The sequence below is a fragment of the Neodiprion pinetum genome, chromosome 4 (genome assembly GCF_021155775.2).
Source record: "Neodiprion pinetum isolate iyNeoPine1 chromosome 4, iyNeoPine1.2, whole genome shotgun sequence".
Lineage (NCBI taxonomy): Eukaryota > Metazoa > Arthropoda > Insecta > Hymenoptera > Diprionidae > Neodiprion > Neodiprion pinetum.
Genome location: NC_060235.2, coordinates 29,248,093 through 29,271,836, shown reverse-complemented (window position 1 = coordinate 29,271,836; position 23,744 = coordinate 29,248,093). Strand labels below are relative to the sequence as shown.

The 23,744-nt window shown below is 43.2% G+C and overlaps 1 protein-coding gene across 2 annotated transcripts; it reads right to left on the bottom strand.

The window, feature by feature from the left end:
• Window positions 1–18,476: 18,476 nt before the first annotated feature.
• On the bottom strand, window positions 18,477–23,713 carry LOC124215914 (ferritin light chain-like). 2 transcript variants are annotated; one of them, XM_046619831.2, is made up of 5 exons: window positions 23,580–23,713; window positions 19,738–19,802; window positions 19,477–19,656; window positions 19,023–19,306; window positions 18,477–18,905 (listed from the first exon to the last, which is right to left on the bottom strand). In XM_046619831.2, the coding sequence occupies exons 3-5, from the start codon at window positions 19,649–19,651 to the stop codon at window positions 18,615–18,617; spliced, it is 750 nt and encodes a 249-aa protein (XP_046475787.1). In that variant the 5' UTR covers window positions 19,652–19,656; window positions 19,738–19,802; window positions 23,580–23,713; the 3' UTR covers window positions 18,477–18,614. The 2 variants fall into 2 exon arrangements, with proteins under 2 accessions (XP_046475787.1, XP_046475788.1); XM_046619832.2 differs by lacking the exon at window positions 19,738–19,802 and having other exon boundaries at window positions 23,580–23,700.
• Between the last annotated feature and the right edge of the window lie 31 nt (window positions 23,714–23,744).

Here is a 23,744-nt window from a genome sequence, read left to right as displayed (position 1 = left end):
GTTACGGAACAGTCCATTACCCACTACCGCTTATTTAATTAATCTAAAAATAATTAATTAGCTCCTGAACTCGGCCACCGCCGCTTCCCATTTGGTTCCCATTCGCCCACCGACCGCGTCTCTTGCCTGCACGTATAAATTCTACGACGCGACGGGGAGTGCATTTTGTAATATCTATCCACAACCCACATCTATATCTGCCTACATCCGAATTCTTGCATATTTTGTATTTCAAAGGACCGCTCTAAAATTTTCGCCAATAATCAGCCTTAAACTTACAAAGTATCAAATCTCCGTGGAAACGGTACTTTTTCGAAGATCTGCGAATTGCGTGATAATAATGTCAGCAAGTTTTTGAAATTGGGGCTAATTTCACACGTGTATTAATCGTCGAGGGTGTGCCGTGTTCCCTGGGTTGCGAGTCGCCGTCGAACAACCAGTGAATAAATCCGCAGGATATTAGCATGTAGGTACGTTTGCGCCGGTATTATTTGAGAGCACCGCATGTAGGTAATTAATTTCAAGCGGTCTCTGGAGTAAATTGAAAAATTGAACGCGTTGGTCGTGAAGGCTCGCCGCATTTTTCGTTAATAACACGCTATACGTAAACGCCGTATAATCCATCATGGGATTCTTTAGAACATGGTGCCGAGCCAACAACGTTTCGATATTTATCAGACCTTGCAGTGATCGTTTCGCACACAATACGCATGATAATCTTTGAAAATGATCATCGATTCGAATTATCTAATGGAGCAATGATGTTCAAATACAATAGAATGAAACGTTTCGATTTCTTTCAAGGGATTACCTCTCGTTACCGCTAAATACAATATTAAATTAGTGTCGATTTTGTTGAAAGATTTTTAACATTTTGAAGTAATCTCTGTACTATGGCGATATTCTTACAAAGAATAAGACAAAAATAATCGGGGAAAGTCGAATGAACTATTTAATGTTAATCTTGATCAAAGGGATGATTTAGAATCATCTGGTAACATTTTGAGAAAAATAATCATTTTAGCTTTGTGAGAAAATTTATTAGTTTGTGATCAAGAGCATTTCATAGTACAGACAACAGAAAAATATTCAGAAACTACAAATTCATATTCAATCATTACAATCTTTTATCTCTGTATAAATGAGACTTATACCGATAGTTAGAATTTCCGCAACATAAAAATTCTGAAAATATCCGTAACAGTTTACTGTATGTATCACATAGCAGATTTTTTCGAAAGATTCATCAGATATTTTTGAATAATGGAAATCTCGGTTAAATCCTTGCATCAAAATGAGCAAGAAATCGAGCCGGCAGTCTGAGCAATTGACGGCGAAGACGTGCCTCAGATCACCAAGTCGAGTAGTTTAAAGTAGTCGGTAAGGTGAACGATACCCTGTAGTTGCGTTACGGTGAATGAAACCGGCTAACATCGACCCGACCGACGAACGCGGACGCGGGCAATTCTCCGGGTATTCGACCTAAGAACATCCTATATCCATTACCGTAGACATAGGTTGACAATAGCCTTACTTCAGGCTTCGACCCGGAGAGGCGACGCGTCCAGGTCCAAACAAAAACACAATGCAGCCCTAATTCAGTCCCTTGTTCAACAACTCGGTTTCTCCTCGATCAGCGTGTTGATCGCGGTGCACGTATAACTTGCGACTTACGATTAACGTTGCGTCGTGACGCAAAGTAGCCAACCCTTCGGGATGGAAACTGCGAAAAAGAGTTGTTCGCGCCCCTTCGTTTCTCCTAATGCAAAGGCTTCAAGTTCCTTTCAGATCGACCTTTTTTAACTCGCGGCGATGATGAATACGGGTAATCTTTACGCCCGTATTGTGCAGGACGCGTTTATAGGAGTTTGAAATCTACGAGGAGACCGCCAACAATGACGTTAAAATGAAAACAAAATTTAAAAACATTACTTACCTGTTAACAGACAACAATTAACAGCGACACTTCGACTCGTTTGAAATTGAGAAAGTCCTTGCTCGCTCTGTGCTCCGTCTAATGCGGAAAATCCCTTAGCAAAGATCGGTTAATGTCATTTCCTGAACCCTACAGTAAGCTCGAGATCCTCCGAGGATTTGAGTCGACGAAGAAATTGCTTTGTAACTCTTTGAAATCTGTCTTGATGTATTTAACGTTAATTAAATCCGTTTGCCCCTCCGCGTTTACTCTGTTACCAGGTTCTGATTATCATGTTCTCGAAAAGCTCTTATTTTGGATAAATGTCGAATACCAATACACGAGATACGGTGATTAGAAATTCTCCACAACCGTTGGTGTCTGATTTTTGAGGGAGGACTTCCAACGGCTCATTTAAACTCGTGCCTACCGTGAGCGAATGTTCGAGGATTATCGATGCCAATTCGTCCGGTCGAAGTTCAAGTCTGCCTGGTTCCAGGTCTCGTTAGCGGAACGGATCGGTACCTACTTTTAATTTATTCCCAGAGACCGAAGCTCAGCGTTCGACCCGTGCAACACCGCGACGTGCAGGTTCGATAAGTATTCACGATCGATAGTGCGGCGAAGTTGTTTCTAGTTTAACGAAATTGAATTAATTAAGGTGTCGCGGGTACACGGCACGGTCAAAGTAGGATATTAATTCAGTTGCAGGCGGAATGACAGTTGGTACGAATAGCTCGCAATTAATTCGCGCGTGCGTCGGCATTAAACCGGCTGTAACGTGAGACGGTCGAGCAGAAGTTAAAACCTCGGCTGTGTAAGTCATCGTCACGGGCATCTGCCGCCTTGCGATTTATCCGACGAAAAGAGGGATGGGAATTCGGTGATACAGATCGCTGCTACTCGACCCCGCATGGAAGTACGTGTAAGGACACGTCCATTGTTGCCAACTCAAACTGTGACGCTGGGGCGACGAAAGGGTGAATTACCCACCGGATGCAATTTAAATAATGCTTTATTAATTCTCTACCACGTGGAACGCGATAGTGCAACGAGAGTTTCTTAAGGGATGAGCCATAAATCATGCCGTCCAAACGCCGGTTCAAGGTGTCAAGTGTTCCAGAGTGTTCCCAGCCTCGCCGCAGTGACGTCTTTCCGTCGTTCCTTGTTTGTCTAGATAGGGTGAACACCCTGCGTCAAGGGTTTGAAGTGTCGCACGCTGAGTAGAACTGAAGCGTCGCGCTTCTTCGAGTTATGCATATGCATGTGAAATCCAAAATCCGTGATCGGAGTCTAATTTCCAATTTCGGCTAGGAATAATGCACCGATCCGCGCGGGTTAATTTTCATTTTCTCAAAATCTCCCCCCTACGACACGTTCGACAACGCGCTAGCCCGTGTTATTCGGTATCAAATTAAGCCGGCAAAAACACCCCTAAACTGGCAATCTAGCGTAATCAGCCTCGAGACTTAGGCTCAAAATTACATTATCCCGCAATTTTCGGGCTCCTATAGTCCCCCCGCTCTTAAGGCTCGGCCTGTTGCAGCGTACGTTTTAATTTCGTTGCCTAAAAAGTATAAGGGGTGCGCTCGCTCAGCGGGAGTCTAGGCCCGCTAGAGACGCGTGATGGGAAATTAGTGGCTCTGATAATTGATCAGGGATTTGGTTAATGCCTAAGCAATGGATAGCTTCAATTTTCTAGCTGCGGATTATGGGCGGAGAAATAACGTCGATCGTTGCTGGAAAACGGTCCTCTCGCTGTACCTCGAGACGGGGTGTGAAGTGAAATTGGTTTCTAAAATCCTCACGTTGAACAATCTCGAACTTGGATATTTTATTTCGGGTTTATCATCGGGAAAGGGTACATCACCGTCCACGCTGTACACCACGAAAATCCATATCGCAGCAGCGAGAGGTGTTTTAATTATTCAGACACTTTGGCGGCGATGCCGACGAACTGTGATCGCGGAGATACATGGGTCTGGGTAATTGAATGTAAATATGACCAGAAGTCTGAGAAAAGTCCCTGAAATATAAATGGCTGCTGGTGATTCCGCTCTGTTTGCTGTTTCTGTCAGCCCATATTTCCGGCTCTTTGGGGAATTCAATTGACGGAGTTGCCGCTGTGTGCGGGGACAGCTCAAGCTACAGACGGAGCCTGCTTGCGGAGACTTGTATCAATCGAATTACTCCACCTTTAATCATTAATGACGAAAGGAGAAGGAGAGTGCCGAATATGTCTCTCCGTTCCCCAGGGTCCTGTTCGAGGATGAAGCGATCTTCTCGATGCCGCAGTTATACCGTAGAAAAATACTCGGAAAGGAAACAAAGTTTTCCCCAACAGAGCTCAGGATTTTTGTTACGACTTTGAGAAGACAACGAAGGATCACAAAGAAGCGAAAGATAAGGAATGAATCTCCTTGCGTGGATTAGAGAGTTCCGGATAGAAAATCTGGCAAACATGAAACGGGAAAATTGAATGAAACAAAAGAAGCTTCACCCAGGTCGAATCCGAAAGGAGATTTCCCTTTGTGACCACTATCCGAGGGAAAACTTCCCGCAAGTCTCCCACCCGCGACTATAGCCGCTATCCAATTTTCCCTTAGCAATGCATTATTCAGTACCGCGTCAAGACATCTGACTGTCTCTATTTCCGCCTGCAGCCCCGGCCTCCGTCTACAGTGCGCGGGGTTTCTGTAGGGTCCTTATGTTTACCAAGCGAGCAAATAGCTCGATGGGCCTTCTCCCATGTCCCTCCAGGTACATATCGCGCCGTTTCGGGACTCCAGAGAACCCGGAATGAGGACGCCACAGCCAGAAGCCTGTGTGAAGTAGTTATATCAAGCCGAAACTTGGCACCGTGTGTTTACTTAGGATTACTCGGTAATGTCATTTCAGGGAAAATTAATTTCGTGCCCATTTTAGAAACGGCGATGATCTCGCCTCCGAGTAACTCTCTCCGCATGCCGGCGTATAGCTCTCGACCGTTTTTCGTGTCATTCTTTCCGTTACTTAGCCCCAACTTAACCCGCGGGCTTTTGTGCCCTTCTTTTCGTAACCTTATTGTCGGCTCGTAATTAACGATAACTCGGGGAAACTTTTGACACACACTTGCGCACGAAATTAGCTTGGAACTCGAAGCTCGATACGGGAGCTTGGGACGCGTACGACTGTTTACCGAGGCCAATGAACGTCTATACGTCGCCTCTATCACACCTCGCCTCAAACTGCCCTTTGTATGAGCAAATTAGTCGCACGTCTACGGCGACAACAGACAACGATTTACCTTTCATCTCAAATTGTGTTTAGACATCACGCCATTAAACTCACCGCTCATCGCCGTCGATTCAAACAATTGCCTACTTGTGGGGATACGGTAACTGCAGCGGTTCGGCGCTTTTGTCGACTGAAAAAATTTGCGCATTAACGTCGTGCATCGGGTCCGCACTACGGTCATCTCTAGTCAATGAATCCGGTAAACTCGGGGTGTTCGAAAAAAGTCGAGGTCGTTTGTGCCTCAGCGAACAACGCACGGCAAAGTCCAGAAAAAAAATGTCACAATCACTTTAAATTCTCCTTCAGCGACTGCGCCGCGAGTCATCAGAATCAAAATATGGAGTGACCCACAGGGCAGTATATTACACCGTCCAAGATTCCAGCGGGGGTAATTTGATATGTCGGAATGAGTGTAAGAGGACCCTGAGGTATGCCCGAGTCGTACAAAACTCACTGACCGCTCGACTGCTCCAAATTAATGTAGAGGTAATTAATTCGGCCGTTCCACTGTCCGCGGGAAGGAACCGCGCTTCTTTGTTGGTGGCTGGAACAAAAAAATTATTCGAGTCCCTCGTCCAGGTGGTACATCCACTAGCCAGTGGCGGGTGGTTAGGGATCGGTGATTTCGTCCTGTGACGCAGACAAAGAATTAATGGCGCTAATCGAGTCCGGTCCCCCGGCATCGACCGGCTTCGAGAACATAAATTAAAAGAACTATCTCCTCGACCATCGGACATCAAACGATTCTGTACACTGTATGAGCCGCGTATCCGTGAGATATGAATCGGTAATCTTCCGAGCTGACCCGCGTTTATATACGACCGTTTCCTAATATCTAATGTAAGTCATGTTTGAGACGATACGACAAACTCGACAAGGATCAGGTCGCCGTTTATGGTCTATGCGGTGAACACCGAGAGGTGTAAATTCTAGTTTACAGACGCGTTGATTCAACGACAAATTTATCGCTCCTGCAGCGTCGATTCCACTGACTCGACTTCGCTCTTCGTCTTCTTCTTCTTCTTCTTCGTCATCTCCTTCCACTTCTTACCTCTTTTTCTCCGTTCTTTTCCCAGGTATTGCTTTGACTGAATTATGCTTTTATGTTGCTCTACTGCAAACGAACTAAGCCTCGCCCTGCAGAGGAAGCGGGCACCTATATTTATGCATCGAATGCATGCTCCTCCGAGGAACACGCATCGCGGCTGCGCGATTACACGTCGGCCGGACTCTCGCGGGCATAATATCGGCCCCTCGCTCCCTGGACCGTTCGGGATGCTGAGCGTATTTATGGCTTATGAAACATCTTCATCCATATTTAAGCTTCGACGCATAAATCAGCATCCGCGGTGCCTGGCAGCTCGCTGTATACCCATTTGCGCTTTGAACGCTCGATTCTCTTCGGACCGACACGCTCGGTGTCCACTCGCTTTGCTTTTCGTACAAATTAGCTTCAAACGGTCTTTTCGAGAAAGAACGTACGTGCTTGCTTCGAGTCGTTTTTCTTTCCCTTCAAAGCAGAGAGCAAATATTGTACAAGCTTATACCGTCCCAGCAGTGATAATCAGTTTCATTATAAAAAGCCGTTTCACCGATTTGCAATCTCTTGAGGAATCACCTGATAACTCTTGGCGAGCATCGCTGAAAGCAGTTTAACCGCGTAAACTGGATGCTTGGCGAAGTCTGCGACATCTGGATGGGTAGTATAGTGAGCTCGCAGATAAGATTCGGGAAGGCAAAGGTACGGAGCCCGTAATCATCTCAATCAATATTTGCGGAGAGATATTGGCGGAAAGTTTCCTAATATGTCGGGTGGATGTTGGCCGGGGTGTGTGCCCCATTCGCGTATCGCAGGACGTGGTACAAGATCGCGGGAAATAGAGAGAAAATAAAGGAAAATGCCGGGAATAGGGGATGGAAAAACTTGCTTCCCTCTCCTCGACCTGATGAGGGATGATTTCTTATCCGAAAGTTTCAAGTTGGCGACTACTATGTTGTTGCGGTTGAGAGATGGCGGCGGTCGAGTCCCGGGTTCGATTATTCGCTCGTCTCCTTTCCTTGCTTAAACGTGAAAGTATCCTCCATCAGGACTCTTTTCACGCCAGGTGAAGCACGAGTAACGAAGAAATCGCAATCGAGACAACTTTCGATGGAAATTTCGTATTCGGAACTAATTTTTATTCCAGATGTTATACCGATTGTCGCTTCTCTTTCGTCCGAGAATTTTTCTTCTTTTTCCAGAGCTTTTGATTATCGCTGAAAGCTTTTTATCGGCCGAATCTTGCACGGCGCTTTCAAAGTTACGAGGAAGAAAACGAATCTCGAGATTCACCGGTCTATATTATCAGATCGTTTTTCTTCCATATTTCCTCGCCGTTATTCGCACGGTCCTATTATTATGCCCTGTGACGCCATATCAGACCGTCGCGGTTTTTCGAGAACATTGACGAAGATTCGGGTCAAGCAGCTGACGGTCGTTTTCCAGAATCGTTAACAAATCTAGCGATAAATTCTAGCTGGTTTCGAAGGTGGGTAGTGCACGGTGAAGAAAAATGGCTAATAATCGGTGAAATACGATTTGGGTAGTTCGAATACTCGCCAACTTTTTGGCTATTCCGTGACGCTTTTTTCTTCCTCATGCTGTATTGGATTTCAATTTTATGGGTAGGTGAGGCTGATATTCAGCTAAGCGGAATCTATAGCCTAATAAAATTGTAAAATACCTGTTAAGCCCCGATACTTTTCACCACAGTAGCTCCGAATTCCTATTTCAATAAATCACCTCACACTTAGCCCGCAAGACTCGAATTTTCCCTCTAGAGTCTAGTGCAATAATTTGTCAACTGATTTCAATACGCCCACCAAGGAACGTTATAACACACAAAAACTCGTGAAATTGAATTATCTGGTATTCTCTGGTATTGAAGGTTGAACTCGATCATCGTGGAACGATTGAATAAAAATTGGAAAACAATCTAAGATGATTGTCAGCATAATAGAACAAATGTACACTTGTGAATTAAAAATCAAGGTTCCGAAAATAACATTGAAATAGCTGGTTAAATGCTTCGTGATAAATAAAAGTGATCAAACAAAATAAATTGAACAAAGATTAGAAAATAGCTTACTGAATTTATACGTTCTCACAAATTTTTCTTCAACAGGCATGGCACGATGACGGATTTATTCAATAATCTCCTTTCATTGAACAACTCCTGTTCATAAGAAGCTTCGTAGAAGAATGAACCTCCTTCTAAGAATACTTTCAATCGATGAATTGACTCACAGAAGCAAAGATAGACACTAAAGCTTACAAACAATCTATTCATCATGCTCTCGACCTTAATATCTATTCTTGCGCTTTATTTACGTGATCTACTTCATTCTCGTCATCCATTTCCTCACCATTTTCGATTTAAATTCAACGTCCTGCTCACGCGCGCTAGTGAGTGTCAAATTGTCTGATTTCTGCCAATTTGTCGCGACAAAAGTCATAATGGGCGAGACAAAAGGTCAACGTTAAGACGGGGACGGCGAGAACTCGAAAGGTGAATCAGGATGCAAGAAAGCTCGCGTCGCGAACTAAGACGACGATATATTTGAGACGAGAGAAGCGCGGGAGTAAATCCTGATTTACACATCCAGCACGTTCAAGAGGTCCCGCCTCCCTCCCGGCGCAATAAGGATGCGTCATTTTTATACACGCTGGCATAAACAATGCGAAGGAAGACCTCCCACGCACCTTTCAGGATCCTGTCCCCGTGGCTGTTTGTTACTCCTCGAATGGTTTTTGTTCCCGAGGAATATAAGGGGTGCAGGTTTACCGAACGGCACTATGAATATTGTATAGGTATAATGCGCGAGGCGCCGTCTACTCGCTGCCAGAATTTGAATGTCGCGCCGTGCGAGAGCGCGAGGAAAGTTGTAAGCAGCAGGCTACAATAACTCGCGTGTCTCATGACCGTGGAAGCTCGCTGTTATTGCGATCTTGATTACCCGCACAGTCAACGTCGGATGAAAAACGGCCCCGCCAACTTCTGCGAAGTGGTTCGTACTCAGGAACAAAGAAGTCGCGTGGCGTAATTTACGCACAAATTTTTTTCGTCGCTGTGACGTCGTATTTGCGCAATCCAAAATACAGAAATCGAAAAGTGAAGAGACGATGCTAATGAACCGAATTTTTTCTTATCTGCGACTTCCGCGGTGATTCGATCTTCATCGGGGATCTTCTCTTTCAGTTTCACGTGTATAAAGTTATCTACAAAACGGCACCGTCAATCGGCTATAACCCTAAAATTGAACGGGAATTTTTATTTCAAAATTTGTCACGTCCCATAAATGCGTTTAAAATACGCTTAACGACTATTCGCGTCGCCCACCGTGGAATCGACGACCGATCGCATGTGGCGAAACAGCCACCGTTCGGAAGCCTTACGATCCTGACAATAATTACAACTTCCTATGCAAATGTGTACGTGGCTACACGCAGTAAGCATATTCATTGCTCTTAACACCCATGTTCGGATACAGAAAATTTATAAACCGCTCGGGGGGAAGGGACCTACGCGAAGACACGTATTTCCACCTCTAAGTACACGCATTATCATCCCTGTGCTTCCGACCACCATCATTTTCGTCGAGTTACGCCTCGGAGGAGCTTCATGACCCAAGACCGGAACCTCTCCTCTACTCCAAATGCGCTCCTAATCGCGAACATCATTTTGACGCGTTTCTAAGCTTTCGTAGAAAATTAGCGTTAAATAAGAATTTTCTGAACGGTCCAATTCTTTATCGAATTGTTATTAGCAATTGTTTTTTAAATTTTTACATAAATGTACTGATTTCCTTCCGACGGAAGATTCGCAAACTTCCTTATATAAAATGACAATCATCTTATCATTTTCTCGACGATTCGTATGAAACTAGCCAGTAGGTATACTCGGTATGTACAGCATTGCTTGTGGCGTATGAGAGGAATAGATTTCCGAATGAGAAAATCTCCGTCTTCGATAAATCCATGCCGTTGTGCAACAGTTGCAACACGCAGTGATAGCAACATAACGCATTGAATTATCAATTTTCTAAACACATTACGTGTGTGAGTGAGTTTTCAAGCGTTGATGGGCACGCGTCGTTGTATCACGTTGCATTTATATTCATGACGGTGTGTTCGACTGAATGATAATTTTTGTCATCGCAACGGAACAGGGCTTATCGGCGGTGAGACTGGTATACTAGGATCCTACAAGCGTGTCCATTAGGAAATTAATTACTGTACGTAATAAGAGTTTACGGTTAATAATTGGTAGCGACAGCCGGCGATGCAGCCGTCCAACAACACTTTCTGCCGGACGCTAATCTTCTACACGGGGCGAGTTGAGAATATCAATTAGGGGAACCCGGACGAATGGCCATGCTCACTGCATCTTCGTTTTTACTGTGAACTCTGGCTACATGCGGCATGCTGCACGTGCCAACGATAAAGAGAAAAATTGACTAACGGATTATACGTACACGTACGCAGAGGCAGAGGATCTGGCTATATTCCTTGTGAAAGAGTTGATGTTCCAGAGGATGATCCAAAGGTTCGTTTGAACCGCTCCTCTTTAATCCGTCGGATTGAAATTAAATTGACTTTCGTTGTTGCCGCGGTATAAAAATTGGATATCTCTTCCCGGATGAGGGCGTCCAGGTTTGGGACGGTCAATAAATTTCTAATAACGATAGTCGTAAGTTCGCAGCCCACGAAACGACTCCCCGTGTACAAATATTACAATGCGGCGAACACCTAATTCAAATTTCTAGGTCAGAGGTCAGTCACTCCTCTCCCACCGGTATATTGAAAACGCACACGTTCACCCTCAGACGGCAGATAGTATCTATTGAAATGAGATGTTCAACCACTGCGGTACAAGCCTACCGAATAGACGAAACACATAAATAGACAATGGACAAACCGACAAATGGGCCCTTGAAAGAACCAACGCCAATGGTGAGGTTTCGGAATAATGCATACCCGCGACAGACACACCCGCGCTCTGTAGTCGGTCGACCTCGAGCTCAACCCGACGGGGATGACGAGGTTCCAAAGCAAACACCGCCACATATTCTTTAAATAAATATTCAGAAGATCGAAAGATATGGTAAGGGGGCACACGACGCGCATCCCCGCAAGGAACCAACCAGCGGTTCTCATTTCGGAGCATCCTTACTCCCGGGGATTGAACACCTCCAAGATGCTTCGAACTCGTCGCATCATTGCTGCTGTGCTGGCCGATTTAATCGCAATCAGTTAGATGCCACTTAAAGCTACTTGTAACATTGTTATCAATCACCACTGGCGGTGTATCGCTGTATTCGTTCTCAGTTCGGTTCTCTACAATTATAACTGGATCTGTAACTGTTCGCATTTAACCAGGTTCTTTGACGGGCAGAGTATATTGTTCTTCCATTTGAGTATTTTCATTGCACTGTTGTCGTGTAACTGCTCCGTCGGGTTTATCGATGTTTCTATAATTTGATGAGCGTGTCCTTTTCACAGTAAAACTTCTTTTTTGCATTTCGATGAATACAATCCGTCGATTCAGACTTCGTTGATTGCTACTCTAACTTGAACTCTTTGTCTTACAGTAGGTAAACTCGTCAGCTCTTGATCATTCGCAGATCATTCACCTCGTTACTCCGTTGTCCGTTTCTGACGTCACCGACTCTTCGTCATTCATATGCGATGTAAGTCTCTGTCAGATGTTAGTCGAGGTATAAAATGCTCCTTCGATTAGAATTTCAGTGAAAAATTCGCGACGGCTTTCACAGTGGCAGATTTTAACTAACCGAATCCCCGTATGTTTATTTGAGCCCTCAAAGCGAACTGCTCATCCCTAAAAGTTATGTTGGCTTCTCGTCCTGTCGCCCACGGTACCGTTAATGAGTCAATATTCTTCCAACCTCTGATATATATATCTCCCGATATTTTGGCACGTAGAACTTCGTTCTCACTTCCTTAGTAGACACTGGATCTGGCACCGTGGCTCGGTTCAAGGATTTTTCAAAATAACGAGGAGGTCCACCTTGAGAATAGACGTCATTGCGCCTAACTGACCGCAGCCTGTGCTCGTCGTCAGTCTCTCGCCTATTTACACGACGTGTCTATCTAACGCTAGTTGTCGAGGTTACGTTTCTTTACTTTCACACCGCCTTGGCCTGCTTGCGCAGATACACTCGATCCTGATTTTCATCCAACTGCCTCTTTTAGTATTATATACCCCAGTAAATGAAAAATAACAAGTTCTGAAATATCAGCATTTCATCAAGTGATATAAATGATGAAATTGTATTGCGCGTCTCTTCCTCGAGATCAACTGGTAGTGCCCCTACTCCACACCGATGTCGCCACATATTTCATAGTTATATATCGAAAAAATCGGCCCTGCACCTTTGTTTCCTAGATTTAGACATTCTTCTTTTTTGTGCCGACAAGCCACAATCAAAAAATAATAAATAAAATAATAAAGTACACAAAAAACATTAAAAATGTTCCGGAACCGGAGCAGAAGTACAGATTCGGGAAAAGAAAACGACGGAGGACTTCTGGAAAAACGAATAAAACGATTGGAACGAAAATTGGCGAAGAAAAAGTCGAAAAAGAAACGGCGTCGCAGGCACGCCTCGTCGTCATCGTCCGACTCGCGCTCGCCGCGAGATTATAACCTCGGAAAGAGAAGACGCGGCTATGAATCCCCGACGAGAAATTGGGAAACTGACAGTTTTTCACGAAATAATATGGAAAATGGTAAGTTGTCTCCCCGCTGTCCTCGAAATCCCCATGAATGGGAGAGGAAAAGGGAAATATTTTTCAGGCTAGGTCGTCTTACCCGTCAAGCGTGATCATTTCGCTGTAGCGATTTAGGCACTCTGCAAGGGCTGTAGCCCTTAGAGAGGAGTTGTAACTCATGCCCAACAAATTGGAAAATCCAAAACAATGCCACTCGTAAGGTTTCAACCAATCGAGGAAGCTGTAGCGATGGCAAAAATGTATAAATATATATATGTATATATATATTTACACGAACATTATTGAAACGAAGCCGCAACTGTGATGTATCACATAGAAAATATTCCTCATTCATGCATACAGGTCGGGCCTCAGGTTCACAAGCCGACGATACAGCGACCGGGGAAGTACCCGTCGTCGAACCACAGGGAGACGCGAGACGCGCTGAAGACGTCGATCCCACAACTACGAGAGCTGAGACACCACCGAACCCAGGAGTCGATGAGTCAGGGGGCCTGGCAGAAAACGTCCTCAAAGCTATGGGGAAACGGATTGCCCCAGACAGGGTCCTGGGACCGGAACTTCCAAAACCTATCGCAGTGCGATGGGAGGAAATATTCAAACAAGGTCTGCCACCAGAGCTAAAGACGTCAATCATCGAAAAATACCCTCCGCCAAGCAACTGCATGTTCATTGATCCGCCAAAAGTGAATCCCGAGCTAAAAGCGGCCTCAACGGAGGCGGTCGTAAAACGAGATAACCGCATCATCTCAAAACAAGAGAGGATTGCAGCATGCCTTTCCGCTCAAGGAAAAGCTTTGGCAACAATCATAAAAAGGGATAACGATGCCGACCTTGCAATAATAGAATCGATCAGCGACACGGCGAGACTTCTCGCAGATCTTCAACGCGAAGAAACCGCAGTAAGGAAAAGTCTTATCTTAGCGCCGTTAAAAATATCGGTGAAGGACGCACTGCAAAATTCAACAACAGACGAATGGCTATGCGGAAAGGATCTCGAAGATCGGTTGCGGTCAGCCAAAAACTTGGAACGGTCACTTAATGAGCTAAAACCTGCAACAAAAAATCAAACACCAAAGAACTCAAAAAACTTCAAGACCCCGCCGCGTTACCAAGCGCAAAAAACACAATCGGGAACGACCGGGGGGCAGAAATACACAGGATTTCAAGCGCAGAAGAAATACCCATCCCAGCGAACACAGCCGAGCCAATCACACCACAAACCGTATCAGCGAAGAGACAACAACTCTCAGAACCGACGTCGGTAAACCTTGTAGGTATCACGGCAGGTACATTACAATTTTTCTTAAAAAATTGGCGAGCAATAACGTCGGATCAAAAGATCCTTTCATGGGTCGAGGGATACAAAATACCGTTTTCAGTAACAGTCGAACAAAACAGGGTACCTATCGAACCCGCGCGGTCCCCCTCAGAAAAACAAGAAACCTTAAAACTAATAGACGATCTGCTCAAAAAAGGAGCCATCGCTAAATGTAATCCGGCAAAAAATCAATTCATCTCAAACATTTTTCTACGACCGAAACCCGACGGTTCGAAGCGGTTGATTATAAATTTGAAGGAACTGAACACTTTCGTCATAACGGAACATTTCAAAATGGAAGACCGGAAAACAGCTCTCAGACTCATAAGCCCTCAGTGCTTTATGGCCACTTTGGACCTTAAAGACGCGTATTACCTGATTCCACTCGCGAAAACACACAGAAAATACATACGGTTCCAGTTAGATCAACAATATTTTGAATTTACATGTTTGCCGTTCGGCCTTAGCGTCGCTCCGTTGGTTTTTACGAAAATAATGAAACCAGTAATTTCGCATCTGAGGAAAAGAGGATATTTATCCGTGATATATCTCGATGACTTTTTACTTTTTGGAGACACGTACACCACGTGCCAAGATAACGTCAGAGAGACTTGCAAACTCCTGAAAAAACTAGGATTCATTATAAACGAAAATAAAAGTCAAATCACACCGTCCCAACGTTGCAAATTTTTAGGGTTTTATTTTTATTCCGTACGATGGACTGTAAAATTAACAAAAGAGAAAAAAGAAAGTATCAAAGAAAAAAGCGCACAGTTGAAAATTCGAGATTCCGTAAAAATTCGGGAATTCGCACAATTCCTCGGTACTTTAGTGTCAGCGTGCTTTGCGGTCAACTACGGCTGGGGCCATACTAAAGCTTTTGAGCGAGCAAAATACTTAGCCCTCAGATCCAACGGGGGAAAATATGAGGGATACATGAAGGTACCGGAAACTCTTTCGCCGGATCTCACCTGGTGGGAATCAAAGATTGAATCCTCAATAAACCCAATTCGAGATTCGAATTTTACTCTTGAGATCTTTTCGGACGCCTCGCTATCGGGATGGGGAGTATTTTGCAAAGGCGAAAGATCTCACGGACACTGGAATGAGAACGAGCGTCTGTCCCATATAAATTACCTCGAGTTATTGGCAGCCTTTTTTGGCCTCAAATGCTTCGCGAAAAACTTAGAAAACCGTCAGATACTCCTTAGAATAGACAATACAACCGCGATCTCGTACATCAATCGAGAAGGAGGAATTCAATACCCCCACTTAAATAAAGTAACAAGAGATATCTGGGATTGGTGCGAAAATAAAAACATATGGGTATTTGCGTCTTATATAAGTTCAAAAATGAACGTAGAAGCGGATGTAGAATCCCGCAGATTGGAACCGGAAACCGAATTCGAACTAAAAAACACAACTTTTCGAACGATTGTTGAAAAATTCGGGATGCCTGAGATAGACTTATTTGCAAGTCGAAAAAACGCGAAATGCAAAAAATACATTTCTTGGCGAAGAGACCCTGGGTCTGTAGCGGTAGACGCTTTTACGGTCCCATGGAACCAATATTTCTACGCTTTTCCACCCTTTTCACTAATTTTACGCACACTACAAAAAATCGAACGCGAAGAAGCGCAAGGGATCGTAGTAGTACCAGAATGGCCAGCTCAACCCTGGTACCCCAAATTTCAGGCAATGCTCGTTGCAGAGCCCATTGTCTTCAAACCTAACATTAACTTAATAATTTGTTCTAACAGGGAACCTCACGCAATTTGGCAGAACATTTCCCTGGTTGCCGGCAAGCTATCGAGCAGGCATTCGCAAGGAGAAAATTACCAAAAACAGCAATCCAGATCATGACATCATCCGTAAGCGAATCGTCGCTTAAACAATATGACGGCGCGTTAAAACGCTGGTGGATCCATTGTTCCGAGAATAACATTTCTCCATACGAAGCAACGGTGTCAGATATTTTAAAATTCCTCGCAAAAACATACGACACGGGAGCCTCCCATGGGTCGCTCAACACCCTCAGATCCGCAATTTCGCTTATTATCGGGCCGGAAGTGGGACAAGATCACCATATCAAAAGGTTTTTCAAAGCAGTACATAGCTTGAGACCAACAAGACCAAAATACGATCCAATCTGGGAACCAAAGATTGTTCTTAATTATTTCAAGTCTCTGCCAAAAAATGAAAATCTCTCGCTGAAAGATTTAACCATGAAACTGATTACCCTGCTAGCCTTAATCACGGGACATAGGATGCAAACATACTCAAAAATAAACGTCGAGAATATTCAAAGAGTGGGAAATGCGTTCGAGATTAGAATCCCGGATCGAATCAAAACTACGGGCGCTAATCGAAAACAGCCGCTATTAATCATACCATTCTACGCGGAAGACGAAAAACTTTGTTCGGCATCAGCCTTACAAAACTATCTGGAGAGAACAAAAACCTCAAGAGGCTCCAAGATAGATCTCTTCCTATCGTTCAAAAAACCATTTCAAGCCGTCTCATCGCAAACCCTGAGTCGATGGGTCAAATTAACATTGAAAAATAGCGGAGTAAATACGGACAAATTTACAGCACACAGCACACGCCACGCATCCACGTCTGCAGCGAAAAGAAACAACATCGATATAGAAACGATAAGAAAAACTGCAGGCTGGACAACGGGATCTGAAACCTTCGCAAAATTTTATCATTTAAATGTCACTAGAGATAAGGATTCTTATGCACGAGCGATCTTGAACTCGCAATAACATTAGTAGTGTTAAGACACAACGTATAACACAAAACTAATAAATAATATTGGTTGCCGTTATTAGCTTTAAACATCTACCAGTTGATCTCGAGGAAGAGACGCGCAATACAATTAAATGATTAAACGAACTTACCAAGTGAAGTTCTATCATAATTGTATGAAGCGCCTCTTCCGAGATGATCAACACCCACCCAAAATACCCATCTAATAAACGATTACATACCCCTAATACAACGGCAACGCTTTCAAAGAATGTCTAAATCTAGGAAACAAAGGTGCAGGGCCGATTTTTTCGATATATAACTATGAAATATGTGGCGACATCGGTGTGGAGTAGGGGCACTACCAGTTGATCTCGAGGAAGAGGCGCTTCATACAATTATGATAGAACTTCACTTGGTAAGTTCGTTTAATCATTTAATTATCTTCCGCTCCTGATATTTCAGTCCACCATCTTGGATCCAACGCCCCCACCGGTTTTGCATACGTGACAAAACTGTAACCACAAACGCGTGTGGTTAAAAATGAACTAAAATGTTTACATTATTTTTAGCTGACAGGCTAGATTTCGTTTCATCGGTCGTTTCGTGTGCAGTACATTATACATAAGCAAATGAGACTGATATCAAACTGACAAATAAATTGTGCACTCACTCTATGGATCCCTGAATCGATGCGCACACTGTGCCGTTTGTGCAAATCATGCGAGATCCGTGAGGCGGGATATTTCCTCTGTTACTTTTGTCGCAAATTTTAATTACGGAGTTTCTTAGTTGAACGGTGAATCAGGAGTGTCATAGCGCCTCGGGGCAATTCGGTACCACGATTCCAAGCCGTACCTACAGGGGGGAAAATGACAAAGGAAGCGGTACTTATCACGTGGCTCGCAGCGATTGGGGATTGGGATGTCTAATGAAGAGGAGATATCTTTTATCCTAGCAGTAGACACGATATTTGTATACGCCCCTGCATGCGCCGCTTTTGTCGCACGATTCAAATGCGAAAATACGAGTTGCGAAGGGTTGAACCAAAGGGAAAAAATATATAAGGAAAAGGCGGAAGTGATCAGAGCCGTGTTATGTCGCGTCCTCGCATCTTTTTTAATATTCGCGGCAGCAATTTATATGATTCAAAGAGGAGAAATGATCGCAGGAATGATTCAAAAGAAATACTTGGGGGCCTTCGGGGCCTTCAGGACCGCCTGGCTAGAGCGGAAATGAAATTTATTAGACCCGGTCTCCTTTAAAACCTACCACCTAGGTGGTCCTGAGATTCTCAACTGTAGCGGGACTTCTAGGCGCGTGATTTCATGAGTACCTTTTACAAGTATATTGTGTAAACGTAGTTTCACTTGTCTAGTTAATAGCTGAACCACAATTCACCGAAACATGTACAATAATAGTAAACTGTCTTCAAACATCGTATATTACAATTTCCAGAGAACAAAGAGAGAGGAAAAAAAACTCACGTGTACCGATACTATCATCATCATCGATACTATAATAAAAATTATTCTATGACATTGTAACCATGGAGGTATTTATACAGATTTTAGTAGATATTCATCGAAAAGGAATAGTGCAAGCGAAGCATCAGCCTCTGAAAAGAATCGCTTGAGATCATTGACGTAACCGGAGAGTGTGTGAACAGTTTTCGTCTGTCGTTCGAAAAATCTCTCTTCAAAATAGTGTGCAACGGATCCATCTAAGTCAGCGTGCTTCGTCACTTCTCTTTGTATTTTTATGGCTTCGTCTGCCATCATCTTGTAGTTGTCCAAAACGTTACTCATTCTCTCAAGCTCCGATAGATCATGTTCATTGACTTGCAACTCCTGTTTGAAAATAGAAATATATACATTAAAGTACACCGCATTACCTTGCAGCAACTTGTATATTAGATCACCGAAATAACAATGGATTCGATTCCGTTGAAAATAAAATTTGTTCACCCTTCTTTCATTCCAGTACGTTGGCCTTTCATCAAAGTGCATTTCCCCACCGCGTAGAGTGATGAAATTGATAAGATCTTTCGCATCATCCCACGCCTCGTCGGACAACTTTCTGTATAATCGTTTCAGCCCCATACGATTCCTCTCGAAATTTCCAAAGTAACTAGACACCGTCAAGTATTTGAAACTCGTGTCAATGAGAGCATTGGCATATTGTTCAAGCTTGCTCTGTATACGGCCAAACTTTCCGTACAAGGCATTACAATTTTCCAGTCTAGCATCAACTGAAAAAATGCATAAAATAATACCGAAGTATTCACAAACGCGCAGAGATAGAAAGGTTGCGCTTGGTACATTTTTTCCCTTCAAATCATGATTTTCAAATGATCTCTGAAATAAAAAGAAAGCGAACTGATAGAAACGTGATAAGACTGGTATGAAAGAGTAATATTACCACTGTGCGACTGGCCACGACATTCAGATTGGACATCGTTGTAACAAAATGATAATATCGAAGGCGAAGCTGAGCTATGGGCCGCAGCCCGCCCCATGGCCGGACTCCTGTACGAGGCCTTGGCCGGGGTGAATATGGTCACCGCCAAAACAGTAAGAAATATGAAAACCTTCATGTTGGCTGAAAAGTGGTGTAAAGAAAAATCAACATCACAACGAAAAGGTTACTACTGTTCGACAGAACAAAAAGGTTGACATTTACCGAATTATTTTTTGAAGTTATATCGGTAAAGCCTTGTCCTCAAAATTGAAAGGAAAATAACAGGTCTGTGAAAAAAATCGTATAGTTAATATATTAATTTTGATACGAAAGAAACAATCAGTGCCAGGAAATGCGATAAAATATTTGAAATGTCATGGAAATGTAAACAGCATAGTAATTAAGGGAGCTTTCCAGTGTGAAATTTTCAAAAAATCGATTTTTTTTTTTTTGCTTTATCGAATAGTATACACTCTTCCGAATATTCCCTGAAATTTTCATGCCGAAATTCAGATTATTTCGGTTACTGTACAGCATTTCTTGGTAGAAGGCAACGGAGCGCTACAGCTGCCGCGTCGGCCGTCTGCCCGTGCGACTGTTATTTCTATTGTCTCGTTCCTACCTGCACGTACATGAACTTGGCTCGCCAATTGTCGAAAATGTGAATTCGGACTATTGCATAATTTGCCGTTAATTAGTCGTAAATTAGTCGCGCAATTTATTTTTTTGTCGCACTCAATTTTGAAAAAAAAAAAACGGATGGCGTGCTAACTTTTCAAAAACTTAGCGCGCCATCCACCAAAATAACGCACAGCGAGCATCATTCGTAATTCTGACTTGGTTGATAATTTGCCAGAAATAAGCCGCAAATTAGTCGTCGAACTTTTGTTTTTGTCGCACTCAATTTTCAAAAACAAAAGCGGATGGCGTTCTGATTTTTCAAGAATTTAGCCCGCCAACTACCAAAATAACGCACAGCGAGCACCATGAGTGATTCTGATTAGGTTGATAATTTGCCGCAAATAAGCCGCAAATTAGTCGTCGAATTTTTGTTTTTGTCGCACTCAATTTTCAAATACAAAACCGGATGTCTTTAGAATTTAGCACGCCATCCGCTTTTTTTTTTTTAATTGGGTGCGACAAAATAATAAGGCGTGACTAATTTCCGGCTAATTGACGGCAAATTATGCAATAGTCCGATTTCATATTTTCGATAATTAGCGAGCCAAGTTCATGTACGTCCTACCTGCTCGTCGTTCAGTTCGATTTCGACATTCAAAATGGATAGATGTACGAAAGAGGAATGTGCGTGGCAGGATAGAAAAGGCTCGAGAAGCGGACATCCGCGAAATAGACGAAAAAGATCCGGTGGTTTCAAGGGAACAAATCGACACGATATCGAAACGAATCTAACGTTTGCGAGCACTTCGGCAGCAAAAATCTTGAAAAAGAGTCCAGAGTTTGAAGTCCGAATCGATCAAACGTTTAGCTACGTGATTTTGGAGTTCTTTTTGGTTTTCGGCGCTCTTCAGGAACTGTTGAAGTGCAAAAAGTGTAATAGCGACGTGAAGTTTTTTAAAAAATCGATTCGCGGATTGGGCTTTAAAATTTGTGTTCAGTGTTCGTGTCCAGATCCGGCCGAGATAGATTCTTGTCCTTTGATAAAAAATGCTTATGAAATCAATCGTCGTTTCTGCTTTGTCATGCGATTGGTCGGCATCGGCATAAATGGCATTAGAAATTTTATCGCCTTGATGGATTTAACTGCAAACTTCAATAATAACACCTATTATGGAATCGTAAAAATCCTGCAGATTGCAGCGAAATCAATATACGAGGCCGTCGTGAAAAAAGCAGGTACCGAAGAGAAGGAAAAAACTTTGGAAGCAGAAAATCGGGGCGATATTCTGACGGTGTCCGGTGATGGATCGTGGTCGAAACGCGGTTTCACGTCGCGCATGGGTATCGTGTCCGTGATTGGAAAATATACCAACAAAGTTTTGGATGTTGCTGTCAAATCAAGCTTCTGCAAGGCTTGTGTATTCTGGAAAGGACAAGAGGGAACAACCGAGTACGAGGCGTGGTCTGAGACGCATGAATCCGAATGCAACGTCAATCACGAAGGCAGCGCGGGAAAAATGGAAGTCGACGGTATAATCGAAGTATTCAAGAGATCAGAAGAATTGCACAACGCGAAATACGGTTTCTATATAGGAGACGGCGATACAAAAACATTCAAGATGTTATTAGAAGCCAAGCCGTACGGTGACGATTTGACGGTAAAAAAAAAGGAATGCGTTTTGCACGTGAAAAAGCGAGTATATAAAAGGGGAAACGAAGCAAGAAAAAGGTTAGTTCAACTAAAAAAGGCCAAAAATCAAATCGAAGACAAGGCAATGGAGAGTGAACCGAAAAAAAAAGGATCTCGTTCGAGTTCTCCGAAAACTAAAAAAAATCAAACAAAAAACACTGCTGTTGAACCGAAAAGAGCGCAATTGACGTTAAAATTATTGACAAATCTCTCGGAATATTATGGCTTGGCAGTTCGTCGAAATTCCAATTCCGTGGAAAATATGAGGAAAGCCATATGGGCTACATTTCATCACAAAAGCTCAACTGATGAAAATCCTCAGCATGAGTATTGCCCTCCGGGAGAAGATTCGTGGTGCGAATGGCGCAAGGCCGAGGCCACAGGAGAGGAGTACACCCATCCACCAGCACTCGACGAAGACGTACAACAAGTTTTAAAACCGATTTACGATGATCTAACAACGGAGGATCTCTTAGAACGATGTACGGGCGCGAACACTCAAAATAATAACGAGAGCTTCAATCACTGTGTGTGGCAACTAGCCCCAAAGCACGTATTCTGCGGCAAGCAGATAGTAGAAATCGCTACGCAGTGTGCTGTGTGCACCTTCAATGAAGGTTACGACCCAATTTTAAAAATTTTGGAGACGATGGGATGCACGATAGGGCCGAGCGCCGCAGATTTCGCCGCTAAATACAAGAATGCGCGCATCACCCAAGCAAACCGCCGGGCGTCCCTGGATAGCAAAGAGGCGAGGACAGCTCGTCGGATTGAACAATCCATTGAGCACGATCTTTTCGAAGAAGCAGAAGGGATATTGTATGGACCTGGCATCGCTGATTGACCGTAAGTAAACGATTTACCTAAAATTTCCTCACTTGAAACTTTGAACGCGTTTTTCTCGAAACAGCATTTTTCAAAACGGTGGCCAACTTGGAGGGCAGAGTTTTAAAGCTATCGAGTTGAATTTTTTACACAATATTCTTAACGTCATTGTTTATCGTGCTATGGAAGCTTTTTTTTTTTTTTTGACATCTTCCTATTTTTTTGTAAAAAAAACTGCCAAAAAAAAATGCTAAAATCGATACTTTTTGTTCAAACCGGCGCCATTTTTGCAAAAAAAAAAAAAAAGAAAAAAGCTTCCATAGCACGAAAGCCAATTATATACCGATCAATAATCTTTTTGTGTTTTTTGTCTCAGATCAAAATTGTGACCCCCAATGTGGCCACCACATCCAAGTGCATTTTCTGCAACAATTGTTTCATCATTTTTATAGATACTAATTAATAAATAAATCGATCTTTAAAAAATTGTTTTGTATTCTTCAATACCCAATTAATATACAAAAAAAAAACCAGACCGATTAGATTATTTTTTCTTTAAAAAAAAAAATCGCGAAAAACAGCGATTTTTCGGGCTGTCACACTGGAAAGCCCCCTTAAGATACGAATGTAACGCGGAGACAAAAGCAGAATTGCATGCCAAAGGTTACTACGCTTAGGTTTATAACAAAGTATTTCCGATACGTCCACGAGCTACATATGTATGTATATGTGTAGGTATACATAATTATTATATACGTATAGGTATACATGTATATACGGGTACGTAGAGATATTTCACCGCGGGAAAAGCACGGACGACGAGAAGACGATTGGATTCGTTTTACGAAAAGAGATTTGAAAACGGAATGAAATGATAGTTTAGCACGACAAAGCTCGCGGCCAGAAATCACGCAGAAATAGAACGTACCTTTACGAACGTTGGCTGCTCAGATGGTAGCGTGAATACTCTCGCTTCGACACTCTACTGAACAATAAACATTCAACGGGGGGAAATGTTCGTTACGTCGAGTGGTCACTTAATTCATCTAACGCGCATGCGCGAAGCACAGTGCGCAGCAGCATCTGGTGATAA

Excerpts from the sequence above, each read along its gene's own strand:
- LOC124215914 (XM_046619831.2), bottom strand. The coding sequence starts at position 19,651 with ATGAAGGTTTTCATATTTCTTACTGTTTTGGCGGTGACCATATTCACC. Across the intron at positions 19,307-19,476 it reads TCGTGGCCAGTCGCACAGTG|TTGATGCTAGACTGGAAAAT; the intron begins GTAATATTACTC and ends GCATTTTTTCAG. Across the intron at positions 18,906-19,022 it reads CGTACTGGAATGAAAGAAGG|GAGTTGCAAGTCAATGAACA; the intron begins GTGAACAAATTT and ends ATTTTCAAACAG.